General features: G+C 40.5%; 5 protein-coding genes across 6 annotated transcripts; 4 read left to right on the forward strand and 1 right to left on the reverse strand.

Annotated features, from left to right (window-relative positions):
- The first annotated feature begins 1166 nt into the window (after positions 1-1166).
- Positions 1167-2650, forward strand: LOC137727117 (putative transcription factor At1g61730). The gene has a single exon (XM_068466052.2). The coding sequence runs from the start codon at positions 1283-1285 to the stop codon at positions 2456-2458; it is 1176 nt and encodes a 391-aa protein (XP_068322153.2). The 5' UTR covers positions 1167-1282; the 3' UTR covers positions 2459-2650.
- Positions 2651-4396: 1746 nt separating this feature from the next.
- LOC137727119 (histone H2A.6) lies at positions 4397-5157 on the forward strand. The gene is made up of 2 exons (XM_068466054.2): positions 4397-4681; positions 4801-5157. Exons 1-2 carry the CDS (start codon positions 4493-4495, stop codon positions 5008-5010), a joined length of 399 nt encoding a protein of 132 aa, XP_068322155.1. The 5' UTR covers positions 4397-4492; the 3' UTR covers positions 5011-5157.
- A 90-nt stretch (positions 5158-5247) lies between these two features.
- On the reverse strand, positions 5248-6415 carry LOC137727118 (protein DESIGUAL 2-like). The gene is made up of 3 exons (XM_068466053.2): positions 6210-6415; positions 5835-6040; positions 5248-5760 (listed from the first exon to the last, which is right to left on the reverse strand). The coding sequence occupies exons 1-3, from the start codon at positions 6306-6308 to the stop codon at positions 5532-5534; spliced, it is 534 nt and encodes a 177-aa protein (XP_068322154.2). The 5' UTR covers positions 6309-6415; the 3' UTR covers positions 5248-5531.
- Positions 6416-9523: 3108 nt separating this feature from the next.
- LOC137724458 (anthocyanidin reductase ((2S)-flavan-3-ol-forming)) lies at positions 9524-16204 on the forward strand. 2 transcript variants are annotated; one of them, XM_088693635.1, is made up of 7 exons: positions 9604-9929; positions 10386-10552; positions 10649-10849; positions 10996-11155; positions 11248-11464; positions 11727-11847; positions 15948-16204. In XM_088693635.1, the coding sequence occupies exons 1-7, from the start codon at positions 9800-9802 to the stop codon at positions 15969-15971; spliced, it is 1020 nt and encodes a 339-aa protein (XP_088549761.1). In that variant the 5' UTR covers positions 9604-9799; the 3' UTR covers positions 15972-16204. The 2 variants fall into 2 exon arrangements, with proteins under 2 accessions (XP_068319301.2, XP_088549761.1); XM_068463200.2 differs by lacking the exon at positions 15948-16204 and having other exon boundaries at positions 9524-9929; positions 11727-12096.
- Positions 13658-16204, forward strand: LOC137724459 (anthocyanidin reductase ((2S)-flavan-3-ol-forming)-like). The gene is made up of 6 exons (XM_088693636.1): positions 13658-14120; positions 14588-14754; positions 14850-15050; positions 15197-15356; positions 15449-15665; positions 15926-16204. Exons 1-6 carry the CDS (start codon positions 13991-13993, stop codon positions 15969-15971), a joined length of 921 nt encoding a protein of 306 aa, XP_088549762.1. The 5' UTR covers positions 13658-13990; the 3' UTR covers positions 15972-16204.
- Positions 16205-16583: the final 379 nt, after the last annotated feature.

Here is a 16583-nt window from a genome sequence, read left to right on the forward strand (position 1 = left end):
CATATATATCTATACTATAATTTGTATAAAAACCCTAGCTAGTTTTGAATTCTTGAGAAGATTCAAGAAAACTATTCTAAAATAAAACAAATATAGCACACAACTTTGAATACAAGACTGAAAATAAGGAAATTAAGCAGAAATAAAAAGTTGAAACAGTTTCAAGTTTACCATGTTCTTGTTTCCATGATGACCTTGACAAAAGTGAGCCAACAAAGCGATGCTCAAGACGATTAAGCACATATATATATATATATATATATATATATATATATGTTTATGTACATACAGTGATTTACATGAACTAAAAGACTAGATAATCATGAATACAACCAAACAGGATAATTCTAACGTTTATCAAAATCAATAATTTATGTTAGGTTTTTAGATAAAAAGTTATCTTTTGTGTAAGCAGCCTATCAGCGAAGAGAAACTCTTATATACAACCATCTCTCTATCCCGCAAAAGAAACGTGTTGATTCTAAAGCAATAAAGATTGCTTCATAACTTGTATGATTTGCCCTTTGGTTACAATGTTCATCACCCAGAGGTACTCTCTTGTGTAGGGCATCATACAATCCAAGGGTCGGGAGTAGCACACAACTTTGAATACAAGACTGAAAATAAAGAAATTAAGCAGAAATAAAAAGTTGAAACAGTTTCAAGTTTACCATGTTCTTGTTTCCATGATGACCTTGACAAAAGTGAGCCAACAAAGCGATGCTCAAGACGATTAAGCATATATATATATATATGTTTACGTACATACAGTGATTTACATGAAATAAAAGACTAGAAAATCATGAATACAACTAAACAAGATAATCCTAACGTTTATCAAAATCAATAATTTATGTTAGGTTTTTAGATAAAAAGTTATCTCTTGTGTAAGCAGCCAATCAGCGAAGAGAAACTCTTATATACAACTATCTCTCTATCCCGCAAAAGATACGTGTTGATTCTAAATCAATAAAGATTGCTTCATAACTTGTATGATTTGCCCTTTGATTACAATGTTCATCACCCTAAGATTCTCTCTTGTGTAGCGCATCATACAATCCGAGTAGAAAATGTAACGGAACACCTAAAATCCAACGGTCACGATATCTATCACACAGTGCTACTTTCCAAAGTCCTTGCGTTGACCCCCCAGCTTTCCACGCAGTGACTTTTATTTGCTGTTTCGCACACACAAAATTACCCCAAAAAAAATCACTCTCTCCCTCACTTACCCAGTCCGAATCCCTAATTCCCAAAAAATCCCAAATCTCCATCTCCTTCCATGGCTCCCAAGCGCCCATCTCCGCTGGACGAACCGCCGGCAGCTTCTTCGTCGGGAGGTGAGGAAGTCTCGTCGGAGGAAGAAGAAGGGGAAGAAGAGGAATCCGGATCTGGGTCAGATTCCGAACCCGAAGAGCCTCTGCCTCCGAAGACCTCGTCTTCAGCACCGGTTGCCGAGAAGAAGCCACCGCCCAAGAAGCCGGACTCCTCTGCCGCCAATTCGAAGCCGCAGTTTTCATCCTCTGGTTCCGAGGACGATTCCGGTTCCGACGTGGATAAGGATTTGGTGGTGAAGCCGATTGCTTCGAAGCCAATGGAAGAGACGCCGAAGACAAAGAGGCCCAGATCAAAGCCCGCGGCTACTGCTACGCCGGCGGCGAAATCCGGGTCCAAACGGCCCAGCGAGACCGAGCCTAAGGATTCAAAGCGGCCAAAGAAGAAGGGAGCTGCGGTGGAGCAGGAACCGGACCAGGTCGAGGAGGAAGCGAAGAAGTGCAAGCTGTTCCAGAGGATTTGGAGCGATGAGGATGAGGTAATTATCTTGAAAGGCATGGTTGATTATACCACCAAGAAAGGGGCGGACCCGTATTCCGATATGGGTGCGTTCCATGACTTTATCAAGAAATCGCTGAAGGTGGATGTGAACAAATCCCAATTGCAAGCTAAGATTCGTCGGCTGAAGAAGAAGTATGCGACTAATGTGAAGAAGAAGAAGTATAATCTTACTAAAGCTCATGACCAGAAGGTGTTTGACTTGTCGAAGAAGGTATGGGGCGGCAGCGGCGAAGGGTCGAGTGGTGTCAACGAGCCGTCTGAACAGCCAAAGTCTAATGGGAAGGCTAGGAATACCAAGACTTTGGCTTCGATAAAAGCTGATATTTTGAGCTCACCGGAGCGTTCAAAAGAGGCCACGAAGGTGGATTTGGGTCTGAATCCGTGCTCTTCGGAAGGTTTGAGTGAGGTGATTGGGTTTGACAAGTGTTTCAGGGAGCTGGGATTACCGGAGGGTGTGGTGAAACAAGGTTTGGAGTTGATTGGAGAGTCCAAGCGAGCTGACTTGAAGGAGAAGTGGAGGAAGCTGCACGTTGCTGAATTGGAGCTTTTTGTGAAGCGGAGCGAGTTAATGAGAGATCAGACGAAGGTGATTCTGGAGGCTTTAAGGTCATCCGGCCATTAGAATGTTGGATCAGGTATAGCAAGTCGAGATGTTTGTGTTGATGTCTAGAAAGATCATGTTTAAGGTTTTAGTAAATGTTAATTAAGAATTCTGTAGCGTTTAACTGCTTAGTTTGTCTATTCGATCTTTCCATGGATAATGACTGGCCATCGGTGTGCTCCTATGTGTTTATTTGAGGTTATTATTGTGGCAGAGTGTTATCTTCTGTTTTACTTCGAGTATTTATTGTTCCGCGGTGTTATTGTTGCCGTCTCTGATGATGTTGAGCAGGGGTATATAATGCTGCAGCGATATTGCTGAGTGTCATTGAAATCTTAGGTACATTACGTCGTTTGTACTTGTTTTGGTTATCCGAACATTTGAAAACAAATGTTGTGGCACTTTTGAGTTTGTTGAATAGCTGCATTTGTTTTCGGTTACTAATCTTAGCGTAGAAGAGAATGATCAAATAAGATCGTTCAAATCATATTCATATTTTAATTCATTAGACGTGCTTCATTATCCTTATAGTTGTAGTTGATTCAATCATTTGATTGAGTCTTTCATATGATCTTCCGGGGTAGTATGGTACTTGACATGCTTGGAGGTCTTACGTTATCTCCAAAATGTTTGCACCAGTGGCCAGGCAGTGGATCTATTGATTCTATTTTCCCTTTTAGTACCAAGGACTGGCTCAATTGGTACTTGACATGCTTAGGAGATGCTGCCTGGTACAAACAGCCAAACTCTTTCTTCTTTCTCTCTTACCTCACACCTTCACTCTCCTCCTCTGCCTCGTCATTTTCAGAAGTGAGAAATCAAAATGGATCAATTCATCCCCAAGAAAAAATCCCACAATATTGTCACTTACATTTTCCAGTCCCGTTATCTAATCCCGAGCGAAAGCTCGGTATTTAGCGGTATGTTAAGCGATACTAGCAAGAAAAGGCAAGCGAGTAGTCTGGGGTTTGCATGTTCTTGAAGATCTGTGCGTAACAGGTGCTGGGTTTGTGAGTTTAATTGATTTGTGCATGTCGAAAGGTTGAGGTTGATGCTGTGGCCGCGGTGGCTGGTGGATTTGGATTCCCGGTGGGAGCCATGGGAGAGCAGCAAATCTATAAAAATGTGTTGCCTTTTGTATCTGAAGGTAAAAGGTAGAAGTGCATATAGGGATTTTGTTTCAAATTCGAAATGGATTTGAGAGAGGAATGGGGAAGGAATGTGGGACTTGGAGCAGCGAAGGTGGATAACGAAATTCGCTCAAAATAGACTCTCCACTGTCTCATCTTTTTGGCACAAAATTTTATAATGGTGCCATAGGAATTGTGACACAAAGATGAGGTGCGAGAGAGTTTACGAAGAGTTTCACTTTTGAGAGGAGACTAGTTCCATTATATTTTGAGTAATGTTAGGGAAACTAAATTTGTAAATTAAATAATGTATCACAAATAAAAAATAAGCACGTTTATCAACGTTTAAATAATAATTAAATCTATAACTTTTGTGTCATGTAGTTGACAAAATTTAGTATCCCTAACGCCACTTTTATATTTTTTGTTTAACTTCAAGTGGGAGGGGAGGGGCTGGGTTGGACTAGTAACAATGTGATTTAAATTTGTCAATCAGCAAGAATTGAATCTTAGACTTCTTATTTACAGATGAAGAGGAATACTAATACAATATAAAATTGTGTGGAATATTTCCAACATGGAAAGAAAAACAAATTTGAAATGCACATGGTCAAAATTGGTCAATCCATATTTAATCCCAGTGAAAATTTGCATTTCCCGCTCCACACAACTAGAGAAGCACAACCGAACCACCTGAATCTAAACATAACCATCCAACCGTCCAAATATTTTAAAACAAGCGGCCACAGATTGCGATCCGCGTGACTCCCTCTCATTGGCTCTAGTTCTCCCAAAGCGGCGAACCCCCCTATATAAACCTAGAAACTCCCCAATCGTCTCATCCCGCTAAATCATTACTTCATTCACTGCGCAAATACTTTAGACTCTCTCTCTCTCTCATCTGAATCCTCCGCTCTCTGAATCCATGGCTGGAAGAGGAAAATCAATCGGCTCCGGTGCCGCCAAGAAGGCCACATCTCGGAGCAGCAAGGCCGGTCTCCAGTTCCCCGTCGGCCGTATCGCACGGTTCTTGAAAGCCGGCAAGTACGCCGAGCGTGTGGGCGCCGGTGCCCCTGTCTACCTCGCCGCCGTCCTTGAATACCTCGCTGCCGAGGTCAATTTCTCAATCTAAACCTTAATTGCTCTTCAATTTGCATCTTTATTATTTTTCTTTTTTCAAAACCTTGATTTGTAGGATAAAAGTTGATTTTTCAAAATTTTTTATTTGTTTAGGTTTTGGAATTGGCTGGAAACGCCGCACGTGACAACAAGAAGACGAGGATTGTGCCGAGGCACATCCAGCTGGCCGTCAGGAACGACGAGGAGCTCAGCAAGCTGCTTGGCTCCGTCACCATCGCCAACGGCGGCGTTATGCCCAACATCCACAACACGCTTCTCCCCAAGAAAACTGGCACCGGCAAATCTGGCCCCGTCGAAGACTAGAATTTGAGCTTCGATTAATTCCCTTTTGTAAAAATAGAGGACAAAAATGGAGATTAGTGTGGTTTAGATTAGGTTAGCTTCGCAGTTTTTGGGTTGTTTTGGTGATTTTAATATTCAATCTACTCGAAAGAAGTGAAATTCTGGGTCCGATTTGTTGTTCATTAAATTCAATCTCCGCTTTGAAATTTTAAATTTAATGGTTGCAAATCAAGAAACAAAATTGACAAGAATTTCGAATTGGTGTTTTGGGAAATTTGAAAACTTCTGGTTGATTGAGCAGTTTTTCAAGTGGATCTGTGCTTTTATGTTCTATCTACTGGATAAGATTTTACAGTCCAATCTGTTCATATAATTTGTAACTTTGAAAAATATTACAAGTTGGAGGGTTCAGAATCGGATTTGTGTAGTGTAGATGGAGAATGCAGAATCGGATTTGTGTAGGATAACTGGAACGATTCAGCAAAGGAGAACGAGAGTGCGAAAATCAAAATCTGTTCGGAAATTCGTGAGCTTTTTGACAATTAAGCTGGAAGTTCAGTTGGGTTGCTGTGTATTTGTGGTTTGGATTTCCCTTCTTTGATGTAGGCTTTGACAGAGACGTAATATGCAATGATGAACAATCCATGGAAGAAGCATAAGATCCCTCCTATCGACAGAATCCGGCGGTGCGATAAGCCGCACGATTTTCTCGACTTTGAGTTTAACATCGTCCCGGCAATCAGCAGTGAAAGTGCTGCCGCCAATGTTATCCTGCAGAATATAGATTTTAGACTTGTGCTGAATTGCTAATCATGATTAGAAAGTTAATTAATGTTTGTAATTACCATGATAAGATGAGGAAAGCAATTGCTAGTTGCTTATTTGCTGTGGTTTCTTGGTTATCTCGTCTGGACCTTATGCAGATGCATCCGCCAAGCAAGTTGCCTACTACGTGTGCGACTGCTAGGATCACAACAGCAGCTAACCCTAGTTTGAAGGCTTGGTAACTTGCGTCTTTGCACTCAAATATCCCCACCTTCAAATGGTGCACCTGTTTTTTACATGCCAAGAAATTTCCATCTATAGATTAGTTATTGAAATCTAGGTCATTGTTCGGCTCGTTACATGTGCCATCGTTAACTCGTTATAATCAAGGAAACGGAAGTTTATGCATACGTGTCAAAGAGTGATTTGTCTGCAATGAAGAATGACTGGTTTACCTTGTTTTGAGCAATCTCAGCTTGAATCCCAAGTATTCCGGCCACGACGTCCATAATCAAGAGCGGGACGCAGACGAGAGGAGTCATGTTTTTAACCATCTTTGCCGGGTTGGTTGAAGGAGGAGGAGGAGGAGGAGGACGAGAGGCTGTCTATCTGACAGATTAGGAGGGGAAATTAGGTGTGGTTTTTGGGTAAAAGCTTCTTGCCTTGACAGTTCTTACTTATGCCTGTTGTTATTCTTTGCTTTTTGAATTTCGGCTTCCTTCCATGGGGAGCAAGGAAAGCAGAGTATCATTCCAATGCAATTCGGTTCGGGAATGGGAATGGGAGATTAACTTTGATGCTTACGTGTATGACAGCTGAGAAGAATCACATTCTTCAAATTATTCCTTCAAATCCATAAGCTCCTTTGTCCAGGAATCATATGGTCATTTTTTGGGAGATTAGAGTGGCTAGGGTAGTGCTTTTGCGTTTTTGCACCCAAGTTTGATCCAAATTTTCCAAAGATTCGAGCGACTAGGGCAGTGCAATCACCTGTTTTGAATTGATGTCGATCTCCTTTCTTGTACATTAGAGTGGCCAGGGCAGTGTTTATGCCTTGGATTCCTTCTTTTGTAGATTAGAGTGGCTCCGCGACTTTTTGTATCCAAGTAATTTCCATGTATATGTATTTGTATGGTGTTATTAGTGGCATTGACTCACTGTCCTGTTATGATTTCCCCAGGAATGTAAGAGCTTGGGGTTTGACACGATCGAGCTGAATGAGGGATCTCTTGAACTTCCCGAAGAAATTCTTCTGAGATTCGTTCGCTTGATTAAGATAGGTGGTCTGAAAGTGAAGTCACAGTTTGCGATCAGGTTTAACAAGTCTGACATACCTGTAGGTGACAGCATTTGGAGCCTATGTTATCTCGAGCCCACGATATGGTATGCTGTGCAATCTTTCCTGAAACAATTAGTGATTGATATGTTCGCCTTGATACCTAGATATTGTCGGAAGAGCCGCATAGAAATTGTAGATTTTCTTATTGGGGCATTTAATAGCTCCAAGCTTAAAGAACTTAATCGCCACTCTTCGTTCTTTTGTTCAGCTGTTATGCGAAGGTAGGTTCGTTTTTGCAAACAAATAGCATAGCATGATAGCACAAAGGACTAAATAGGAGGAAGAAAAGGGCTTCAACCTTAAGTCAAGAAATGTAGAATGTCAGTTTAATGGCATGAAATCATCAAATCTGTCTGGTGTATGTAATTTCGATATGTGTTTCGCTTTGATCACTGGGCTGCATGATACCATGAATAAGAATTGACCAAGTTGTGAAGGGATAACCATGTTGGTCCAATGTTTGTGATGACCCTGTGCCCCCAAGTGTGTGTTTACTGATATTACTCCGCTTCGATGAAAATTTGTGCAGTCATTTTCTGAGACTGATGATTTTTTCTTCTTGCATTCATCTTTCCGATTATTGCTTTTCAACTGTGATGGTAACATCTTCTTGCCGCGTGCTCTGATCATATTACACGAAAGATGGTGCTGCAGTAGGAGCAACTGTATGTTTACTGGTTATATACTTATGAACAAGATTGTTGTCTTTGTTTAGAATATGTTGAAGACGTTGATCTTCTGATTACAAGTGCTGAGAGATGCTTAGAAGCTGGGGCCGTTACGAGAACGAACGACGCTGATGATGTCTGTAAACACTCTGGCTCGATGCATGCAGACATAATCGCAAGGGTCATTGGGCGCCTTGGTGCGGAGAAGACCGTGTTCGAAGCATCAAATCCGAGAACATCCGAGTGGTTCATTAAACAATATGGTCTTCTCCAAGAAAAACTACAGAGTGTTGAGTAGATTTTTAAAATAGACCATGAAGTTCTAATTTCTCGCATTGTAAGACAAAACGAGATCTTCTCCAGATCTTTTCCATCAAGGTCAACAGATCAAGTGATTTGAGTTTTTCAAATTTCTTTCAACGGCTCACCTGTTATGACCCTTAAAAACTGTGATAGTTTTTTGCCGTTGGATGAAATTTTAAAGATTAGGATCATTTGATCCGATGACCTTGGTAGAAGAGATCTAGAGATGATCTCTTTCCTTGTAAGACAAAGTTTTAAAATTGTACACATTAGCCCATTTAAGAGTATTTTCAAAAGAGATGTCAAAATTTAAACATAAAATTTGGATTTGACAGCATATATTTTCCGATAAATCAATTAAATTATTATAATAAATGTTTTAAAACACTCTCCAAAAATATAATTAATTAAATTCATTTATAATTAATTAAAAAAATTTGAAGCTACTGTCAATTTTGACCGTAAGTGAGGGCTAACAATCTATGTCATATTACATCAAATTTGGTTTTTTGATTGAAAAATATTGGTGCTACTATTTTTTACATCTCATTTGAAAATCCTCCAAGAATTTTAAGTTCACCATGTTATCAATTTAATAAAATATTATACAATCAATCAGGTCAAAAACATAAATTAATACAATTTTAATACTTTAAGGTTGAATACGAGAAAAATGAAACCCTGTGACATTTTGTTAGTCATTCTGAATTTAAAAGGTGTAAAACATAATTATATTTTTTCTTAAGAGAAAAAAAAGTATAAAAACATTATTTCACCTGTCCTTTTGGGGTAGGTGCGATACTTTGAGTGGAAGATGGACTGCTAGTGTGATTGCACGTTTCAGAATGTTAGTTCATCTCAACCTGGAAGATGGAAAAACGACGAGAAATTTTCTTCAGTGGTCAGAATACGGGATGGTGCATCATGTATTTTTACGTAAATGATGGAAAATTTTAATTTTTAAATTATTAATTTTTTAACATATAAATCTTATTATTTGTATAATAACACATGTTGTACCACATTGAAAAATCTCTCACAAACGACCGAGTCACCGACAGTGTTTAGCCTGGGACATGACCACTCACAGTTTCCATGTTTCGTTGAACTCTAGGTTTTCCCGTAGTGGTATATTATGTGTTTCAATAGAAGTGGTGATAAATTTTATTTTTAAGTTATTAATTTTTTAGCACACATATTCCATAATTTGTATAATAACACGTGATGTATCATTCCGTGTACCGGTCACACTGAAAAATCTATGGTACATTGTTGAGAGATTTTTCAATGTGATCGGTACACGAGTTGTTACATCATGTGTCACTATACAAATGATGGAATATATGTATTAAAAAGTTAATAACTAAAAAGTGAATTTTTTTACCACTTACATAAAAACATTTGATATACCACCCGTGTTTCCATCCTAATTAAAATTTTCTCGTTGTTTGTCATTGTTATGTCGAAAAACTCCTTTGACCTCTTCACCGAAAAAAAAAAAACTCCTGGGGCGATATTTACGACGGAAGGACCGAAATTGTTGGTGGTGCCTAGATCATCACGTGCTCACCTTCTTCCTCTTCCGATCGGATTAGATGAACTTCTGCAAAAACAGCGAAAACTCCTCCGCGGTCTATTTAACCAGTAAAGCCCCCATTACACAAAACAGAAAACACCATTCCCATAATTCCGAGCCACCTTTCCAGTTCAAACTTTGATAGAGGAAGTGGAAGCCATGGCCACCCAACAACCCATCTCAAAGAAGACGGCTTGCGTCGTCGGCGGCACCGGGTTCGTGGCGTCTCTGCTGGTCAAGCTGCTGCTCCAGAAGGGCTACGCCGTCAGAACCACCGTCAGAGACCCAGGTCAGACTCCCTCTTCCCCTTTTTTTCTCCGACGATATTTTAAACTACTTCAGTACAAGCTGCTGCCCCACTTTCAGTCCTCCTGCTTAGGCTGTTCTGTGTAGCTATGACCTAGCTTCCTTCCATCTCCATGCGTTGACCGTCACACTGAAAAATTTCTCATTTTTCTCGTTTCTGAAGAAAAAGAATTCAAACTTCAAAACGCCGTACTTGTGATGTAATGACTGACTCCAATATGACCATTAGGCTAAAGGTGTTAGTAACAAGATAAGGTAAAAGTTCACAGAATGATCTGATTACCGATCTGAATTTACTGTTGGACTACAAAGAGGCCTAGGTAATTTTGTAGGTTATCAGTAAATTTTGGGAACAATCTGAACTTTCGTATCAGTAAAATTCTTGTTTTACTGTGCTGGCCATGAATTGGTTTTCATTTTTTGATACAATTGGGTGCAGACAATCACAAGAAGGTCTCTCACCTCACAGCACTACAAGAGTTGGGTGAGCTAGAGATTTTAGCAGGAGATCTAACTGATGAAGGGTGCTTCGATGCTCCGATAGCAGGTTGTAATCTTGTTTTCCACGTTGCAACCCCTGTCAACTTTGCCTCAGAGGACCCTGAGGTACGGATTTATGAAAATTTCTTGATTAAATGTTGCATTCTATATAGCTGATGTAGCTTTAAGTATTGTGCTAATAATGTCATTGTCAATGAGCAGAACGACATGATCAAACCGGCAGTCCAAGGGGTACTAAACGTTCTGAAATCGTGTGTGAAAGCCCAAACAGTTAAGCGCGTTGTTTTGACATCATCAGCTGCTACAGTTTCGATCAATACACTTGAGGGAACAGGTTTGGTCATGGACGAAAAAGATTGGAGTGATTTGGAGTTCTTGACTACTGTAAAGCCACCCACTTGGGTAAATCATCAAATCCTTTGTGTCTAAGCTTTTGTCTTCTGTATGTAATGCTCAAGCTAAGACAATGGGGCTATTGTATAGAAATTCGCCTAGGAAAGCAACACTGATTAAACGAGAGTTTTTTCTCAAATTTCTCAACTTTTCAGGGGTACCCTGCCTCCAAGACACTAGCTGAGAAGGAAGCTTGGAAATTCGCTGAAGAGAACAACATTGACCTCATCACTGTGATCCCTTCTCTTATGGCTGGTCCTTCTCTCACTCCAGACGTCCCCAGCAGTATTGGCCTTGCCATGTCTTTAATCACAGGTTTGAAGCCGGAAGCTAGAACAATGAACTACTACGAACACTATATCTCCGATACACATGGTGTTCTGATGGTTTCTCGTACTGTATTACAGGAAATGATTTCCTCATAAATATGGCCTTGAAAGGTATGCAAATGCTATCAGGTTCGATATCCATTTCACATGTGGAGGATGTCTGCCGGGCGCATATATTTTTGGCTGAGAAGGAATCTGCTTCTGGTCGGTACATTTGCTGTGCTGCCAACACCAGCGTTCCTGAGCTTGCTAAGTTCCTAAACAAAAGATACCCCCAGTACAATGTCCCCACCGAGTAAGCCCGTAATCCTAGTATTCGAAAACCTAGATTTCTTAATTCCTGTTTTTGATGATGAGTAGTGTGTTTAGATTTATCTACCCCGAGTTTTTTTTGTTCCATAGTTTTAAGTACTAGTACTTCTACCAAGAAGATTCTGATTAAGGTTTGGAACTTAAAGTAGGCAAGTTGCATTGATTGTTCAAAGGGTTTAGACCACCAGCTCAACTGGCTAGTGTACAATTTTGGATGGTTTTCTCATTCTCCGTTGCAATTGCAGGTTTGGAGATTTTCCTTCCAAGGCCAAATTGATCATCTCTTCAGAGAAGCTTATCAAGGAGGGGTTCAATTTTAAGTATGGCATCGAAGAAATATATGACCAAACTGTGGAGTACTTCAAGGCCAAGGGGTTGCTGCAGAACTAGAAAAACTGAGTCTCACTGGCTCATGATCCTCCTGCTATATGGATCACAACATGTGTCTAATCCGCATGTATCTAGCTATCTAGCTATCTATCTATCGTCTGGCTTACCATATGTTCTTTGTTCTCTTGTTAAAAAGCATCTTAATTTGCTGAGTTTGGTAAATGTTAATAAAATCGAGCAGCGACAACAAAGTAACAGCGGCTTCTTGTTGCTTTTTGATGAGAATTAGATGCTTGCCTTTCTGCTGAACCACAAGAATGGTATACAATTATCATCTCTGACCGTCGAGATGATGATGTATCAAACACATGTGGTTCCCTTTATACTGGCAAACTCGTGTTTTCCTTTTTCAATCCTGCACTATGGAAAAGGTGCTCCCACCGAGTAATTACGACATGTTTACTTATGTGGAATGATAAAGTTAATCTACAGGATTGTTCTCCGAAAAGAAAATAAAATCTCAAAGTACTTATGTGGAATGATAAAGTTAATCTACAAGATTAACTTTGACGCTTACGTGTATGACAGCTGAGAAGAATCACATTCTTCAAATTATTCTTTCAAATCCATAAGCTCCTTTGTCCAGGAATCAAATGGTTATTTTTTGGGAGATTAGAGTGGCCAGGGTAGTGCTTTTGCGTTTTTGCACCCAAGTTTGATCCAAATTTTCCGAAGATTCGAGCGACTAGGGCAGTGCAATCACCTGTTTTGAATTGATGTCGATCTCCTTTCTTGTACATTAGAGTGGCCAGGGCAGTGGTTATGCCTTGGATCCCTTCTTTTGCAGATTAGAGTGGCTCCGCGACTTTTTGTATCCAAGTAATTTCCATGTGTATGTATTTGTATGGTGTTATTAGTGGCATTGATTCACTGTCCTGTTATGATTTCCTCAGGAATGTAAGAGCTTGGGGTTTGACACAATCGAGCTGAATGAGGGATCTCTTGAACTTCCCGAAGAAACTCTTCTGAGATTCGTTCGCTTGATATTACCTATCATTTTCCTTGGGTGAACTCGTTGGAAAGAAAACATATATATATATATATATATGTGCGTGTGTGTGTCATTAGATTTTCAAGTTCCACCTGTCATACATGCAAGACGGCTATACTTGTGAATAAGCCACCTAACGTGCATTGGTTCCAGGGAGTTCCCTCATTTCCGCAAACTCTCTCTCTAGCACAGTGGCAAACTAGCCACCATCACCACCATTTCCTTGAGTAATTTAACCTCAAAACCTTATATGTCGAATCAATGGAGCATGTGGAACGCAACTATGGTCTTGCATGCACCATCGGTGCATTGTGAGACATAGTGTCGTCGAAGCAGACAATCCAAGCTTTCAAATCCAATCTTGGCGACAAACTCCGATGAGAAACCGTTGAATTCAAAGTCTGAGAGAAAGAAGAAGAAGACGCGCAGGAGGTGGAGTGGTCGAAGGTCGGGGATCGAGTGTGGCGGGGTGGTAGTGGAGACAAAGCTGGGGAATGAAACGTCTGAATTGATTTATTTATTTTTTTTAATTTTATAAAATTTTTATTAGTTTTTTTTAATTTTAATTTTTTTTTTGGATTTTTTTATTAATTTTTTACATTTTTTATTAATATTTTATATTTTTATTAATTTTGTAACGTGACCAATGTTAATGTTACCAAGACGTCAGCCTTGCATCACTTGATCCTTGAGCTCTCGGGCCACTAATTCGAGCTGGGCCTCTCACTCGCCGCCCCCCCCCCCCCCCCAATCTGCCCAATCACCCTCTGCGCTGAAGCATGCAGCTCTGTCTATAGGGTTGGTGAAGTCGCCAGTCCATGGGAATAATTGTCCCGTTGGAGTTGCTCTTACGTCGACATACTCCTTTGACCTCTTCACCAAAAAACAAAAACTCCATTGACCTGGGCCGATATTTACGACGGAAGGACCCAAATTGTGGTGCCTAGATCACCACGTGCTCACCTTCGTCCTCTTCCGATCGGATTAGATGAACTTCTGCAACAACAGCGACAACGCGTCCACGGTCTATTTAACCAGTAAAGCCCCCATTACACAAAACAGAAAACACCATTCCCATAATTCCGAGCCACCTTTCCAGTTCAAACTTTGATAGAGGAAGTGGAAGCCATGGCCACCCAACAACCCATCTCAAAGAAGACGGCTTGCGTCGTCGGTGGCACCGGGTTCGTGGCGTCTCTGCTGGTCAAGCTGCTGCTCCAGAAGGGCTACGCCGTCAGAACCACCGTCAGAGACCCAGGTCAGACTCCCTCTCTTCCTCTTTTTTTTCTCCGACGATATTTTAAACTACTTCTGTACAAGCTGCTGCCCCACTTTCAGTCCGCCTGTTTAGGCTGTTCTGTGTAACTATGAACTAGCTTCATTCCATCTCCATGCGTAGGACCGTCACGCTAAAAAATTTCTCATTTTTCTCGTTTCTGAAGAAAAAGAATTCAAACTTCAAAACGCCCTACTTGTGATCTTGTGATGTAATGACTGACTCCAATATGACCATTAGGCTAGAGGTGTTAGTAACAAGATAAGGTAAAAGTTCACAGAATGATCTAATTACCTATCTGAATTTACTGTTGGACTACAAAGAGGCCTAGGTAATTTTGTAGGTTATCGGTAAATTTTTAGAACAACCTGAACTTTGGTATCAGTAAAATTCTTGTTTTACTGTGCTGGCCATGAATTGGTTTCATTTTTTGATACAATTGGGTGCAGACAATCAGAAGAAGGTCTCCCACGTCACAGCACTACAAGAGTTGGGTGAGCTAGAGATTTTAGCAGGAGATCTGACTGATGAAGGGAGCTTCGATGCTCCGATAGCAGGTTGTGATCTTGTTTTCCATGTTGCAACCCCTGTCAACTTTGCCTCAGAGGACCCGGAGGTACGGATTTATGATAATTTCTTGATTAAATGTTGCATTCTGTAGAGCTCATGTAGCTAAAGTATTGTGCTAATAATGTCATCGTCAATGAGCAGAACGACATGATCAAACCGGCAATCCAAGGGGTACTAAACGTTCTGAAATCGTGTGTGAAAGCCCAAACAGTTAAGCGTGTTGTTTTGACATCATCAGCTGCTACAGTTTCGATCAATACACTTGAGGGAACAGGTTTGGTCATGGACGAAAAGGATTGGAGTGATTTGGAGTTCTTGACTACTGTAAAGCCACCCACTTGGGTAAATCATCAAATCCTTTGTGTCTAAGCTTTTATCTTCTGTATGTAATGCTCAAGCTAAGACAATGAGGCTATTGTTTAGAAATTCGCCAAGGAAAGCAACATTGATTAAACGAGAGTTTTTTCTCAAATTTCTCAACTTTTCAGGGGTACCTTGCCTCCAAGACACAAGCTGAGAAGACAGCTTGGAAATTCGCCGAAGAGAACAACATTGATCTCATCACTGTGATCCCTTCTCTTATGGCCGGTCCTTCTCTCACTCCAGACGTCCCTCACAGTAACATCCTTGCCATGTCCTTAATCACAGGTTTGAAGTGGGAACAATGAACTATGAACTACTACTTGCACTATATCTCCGATACACATGGTGTTCTGATGGTATCTCTTACTGTTTTACAGGAAATGATTTCCTCATAAATATGGCCTTGAAAGGTGTGCAAATGCTATCAGGTTCAATACCCATTTCACATGTGGAGGATGTCTGCCGGGCGCATATATTTTTGGCTGAGAAGGAATCTGCTTCTGGTCGGTACATTTGCTGTGCTGCCAACACCAGCGTTCCTGAGCTTGCTCAGTTCCTCAACAAAAGATACCCCCAGTACAATGTCCCCACTGAGTAAGCCCGTAATCCTAGTATTCGAAAACCTAGATTTCTTAATTCCTGTTTTTGATGATGAGTAGTGTTTAGATTTATCTACCCCGAGTTTTTTTTGTTTCATAGTTTTAAGTACTAGTACTTCTACCAAGAAGATTCTGATTAAGGTTTGGAACTTAAAGTAGGCAAGTTGCATTGATTGTTCAAAGGGTTTAGACCACCAGCTCAACTGGCTAGTGTACAATTTTGGATGGTTTTCTCATTCTCCATTGCAATTGCAGGTTTGGAGATTTTCCGTTCAAGGCCAAGGGGTTGCTGCATAACTAGAAAAACTGAGTCTCACTGGCTCATGATCCTCCTGTTGTATACTTGTATGGATCACAACATGTGTCTAATCGGCGTGTATCTAGCTAGCTAGCTATCTATCTATCGTCTGGCTTACCATATGTTTTTTGTTATCTTGTTAAAAAGCTTCTTAATTTTCTGAGTTCGGTAAATGGTAATAAAATCGAGCAGCGACAACAAAGTAACTGCGGCTTCTTGTTGCTTTCTGATGAGAATTAGATGCTTGCTTTTCTGCTAAACCACAAGAATGGTGTACAATTATCATCTCTGACCGTCGAGATGATGATGTATGAAATACATGTGGTTCCCTTTATTCTGGCAAACTTGTGTTTTCCTTTTTCAATCCTTCACTATGGAAAAGGTGCTCCCACTGAGTAATTTGTTGTGCTAGGATAGCACCAAATCACGCAGAAGCAAATCAAGCTAACCCACAGAAATTTATCAAATGAAATGCAAGAACAATATAGAGAATAACACCAAGATTTTAACGAGGTTCCTCCACAGTCAGTGTAACTGGAGTACGTCCTCGGAGCAGTAGGAGCTCACCCAATAATCTACTATCAACCAAATGGGAGTTTACAAAGTGTTGACAAT

Source organism: Pyrus communis, chromosome 5, assembly GCF_041283825.1.
Source record: "Pyrus communis isolate YQ-2024b chromosome 5, ASM4128382v1, whole genome shotgun sequence".
Taxonomy (NCBI): Eukaryota; Viridiplantae; Streptophyta; class Magnoliopsida; order Rosales; family Rosaceae; genus Pyrus; species Pyrus communis.

What these genes read in the sequence shown, in the direction of transcription:
- LOC137727117 (XM_068466052.2), top strand. Translation starts at nt 1,283, where the DNA reads ATGGCTCCCAAGCGCCCATCTCCGCTGGACGAACCGCCGGCAGCTTCT.
- LOC137727119 (XM_068466054.2), top strand. Translation starts at nt 4,493, where the DNA reads ATGGCTGGAAGAGGAAAATCAATCGGCTCCGGTGCCGCCAAGAAGGCC. An exon ending in TTGAATACCTCGCTGCCGAG is followed by an intron (nt 4,682 to 4,800) that starts GTCAATTTCTCA and finishes TTATTTGTTTAG; the next exon opens with GTTTTGGAATTGGCTGGAAA.
- LOC137727118 (XM_068466053.2), bottom strand. Translation starts at nt 6,308, where the DNA reads ATGGTTAAAAACATGACTCCTCTCGTCTGCGTCCCGCTCTTGATTATG. An exon ending in CTGAGATTGCTCAAAACAAG is followed by an intron (nt 6,041 to 6,209) that starts GTAAACCAGTCA and finishes TGTAAAAAACAG; the next exon opens with GTGCACCATTTGAAGGTGGG. An exon ending in GCTTTCCTCATCTTATCATG is followed by an intron (nt 5,761 to 5,834) that starts GTAATTACAAAC and finishes TATATTCTGCAG; the next exon opens with GATAACATTGGCGGCAGCAC.
- LOC137724458 (XM_068463200.2), top strand. Translation starts at nt 9,800, where the DNA reads ATGGCCACCCAACAACCCATCTCAAAGAAGACGGCTTGCGTCGTCGGC. An exon ending in AACCACCGTCAGAGACCCAG is followed by an intron (nt 9,930 to 10,385) that starts GTCAGACTCCCT and finishes AATTGGGTGCAG; the next exon opens with ACAATCACAAGAAGGTCTCT. An exon ending in CTGTAAAGCCACCCACTTGG is followed by an intron (nt 10,850 to 10,995) that starts GTAAATCATCAA and finishes TCAACTTTTCAG; the next exon opens with GGGTACCCTGCCTCCAAGAC.
- LOC137724459 (XM_088693636.1), top strand. Translation starts at nt 13,991, where the DNA reads ATGGCCACCCAACAACCCATCTCAAAGAAGACGGCTTGCGTCGTCGGT. An exon ending in AACCACCGTCAGAGACCCAG is followed by an intron (nt 14,121 to 14,587) that starts GTCAGACTCCCT and finishes AATTGGGTGCAG; the next exon opens with ACAATCAGAAGAAGGTCTCC. An exon ending in TGCCATGTCCTTAATCACAG is followed by an intron (nt 15,357 to 15,448) that starts GTTTGAAGTGGG and finishes ACTGTTTTACAG; the next exon opens with GAAATGATTTCCTCATAAAT.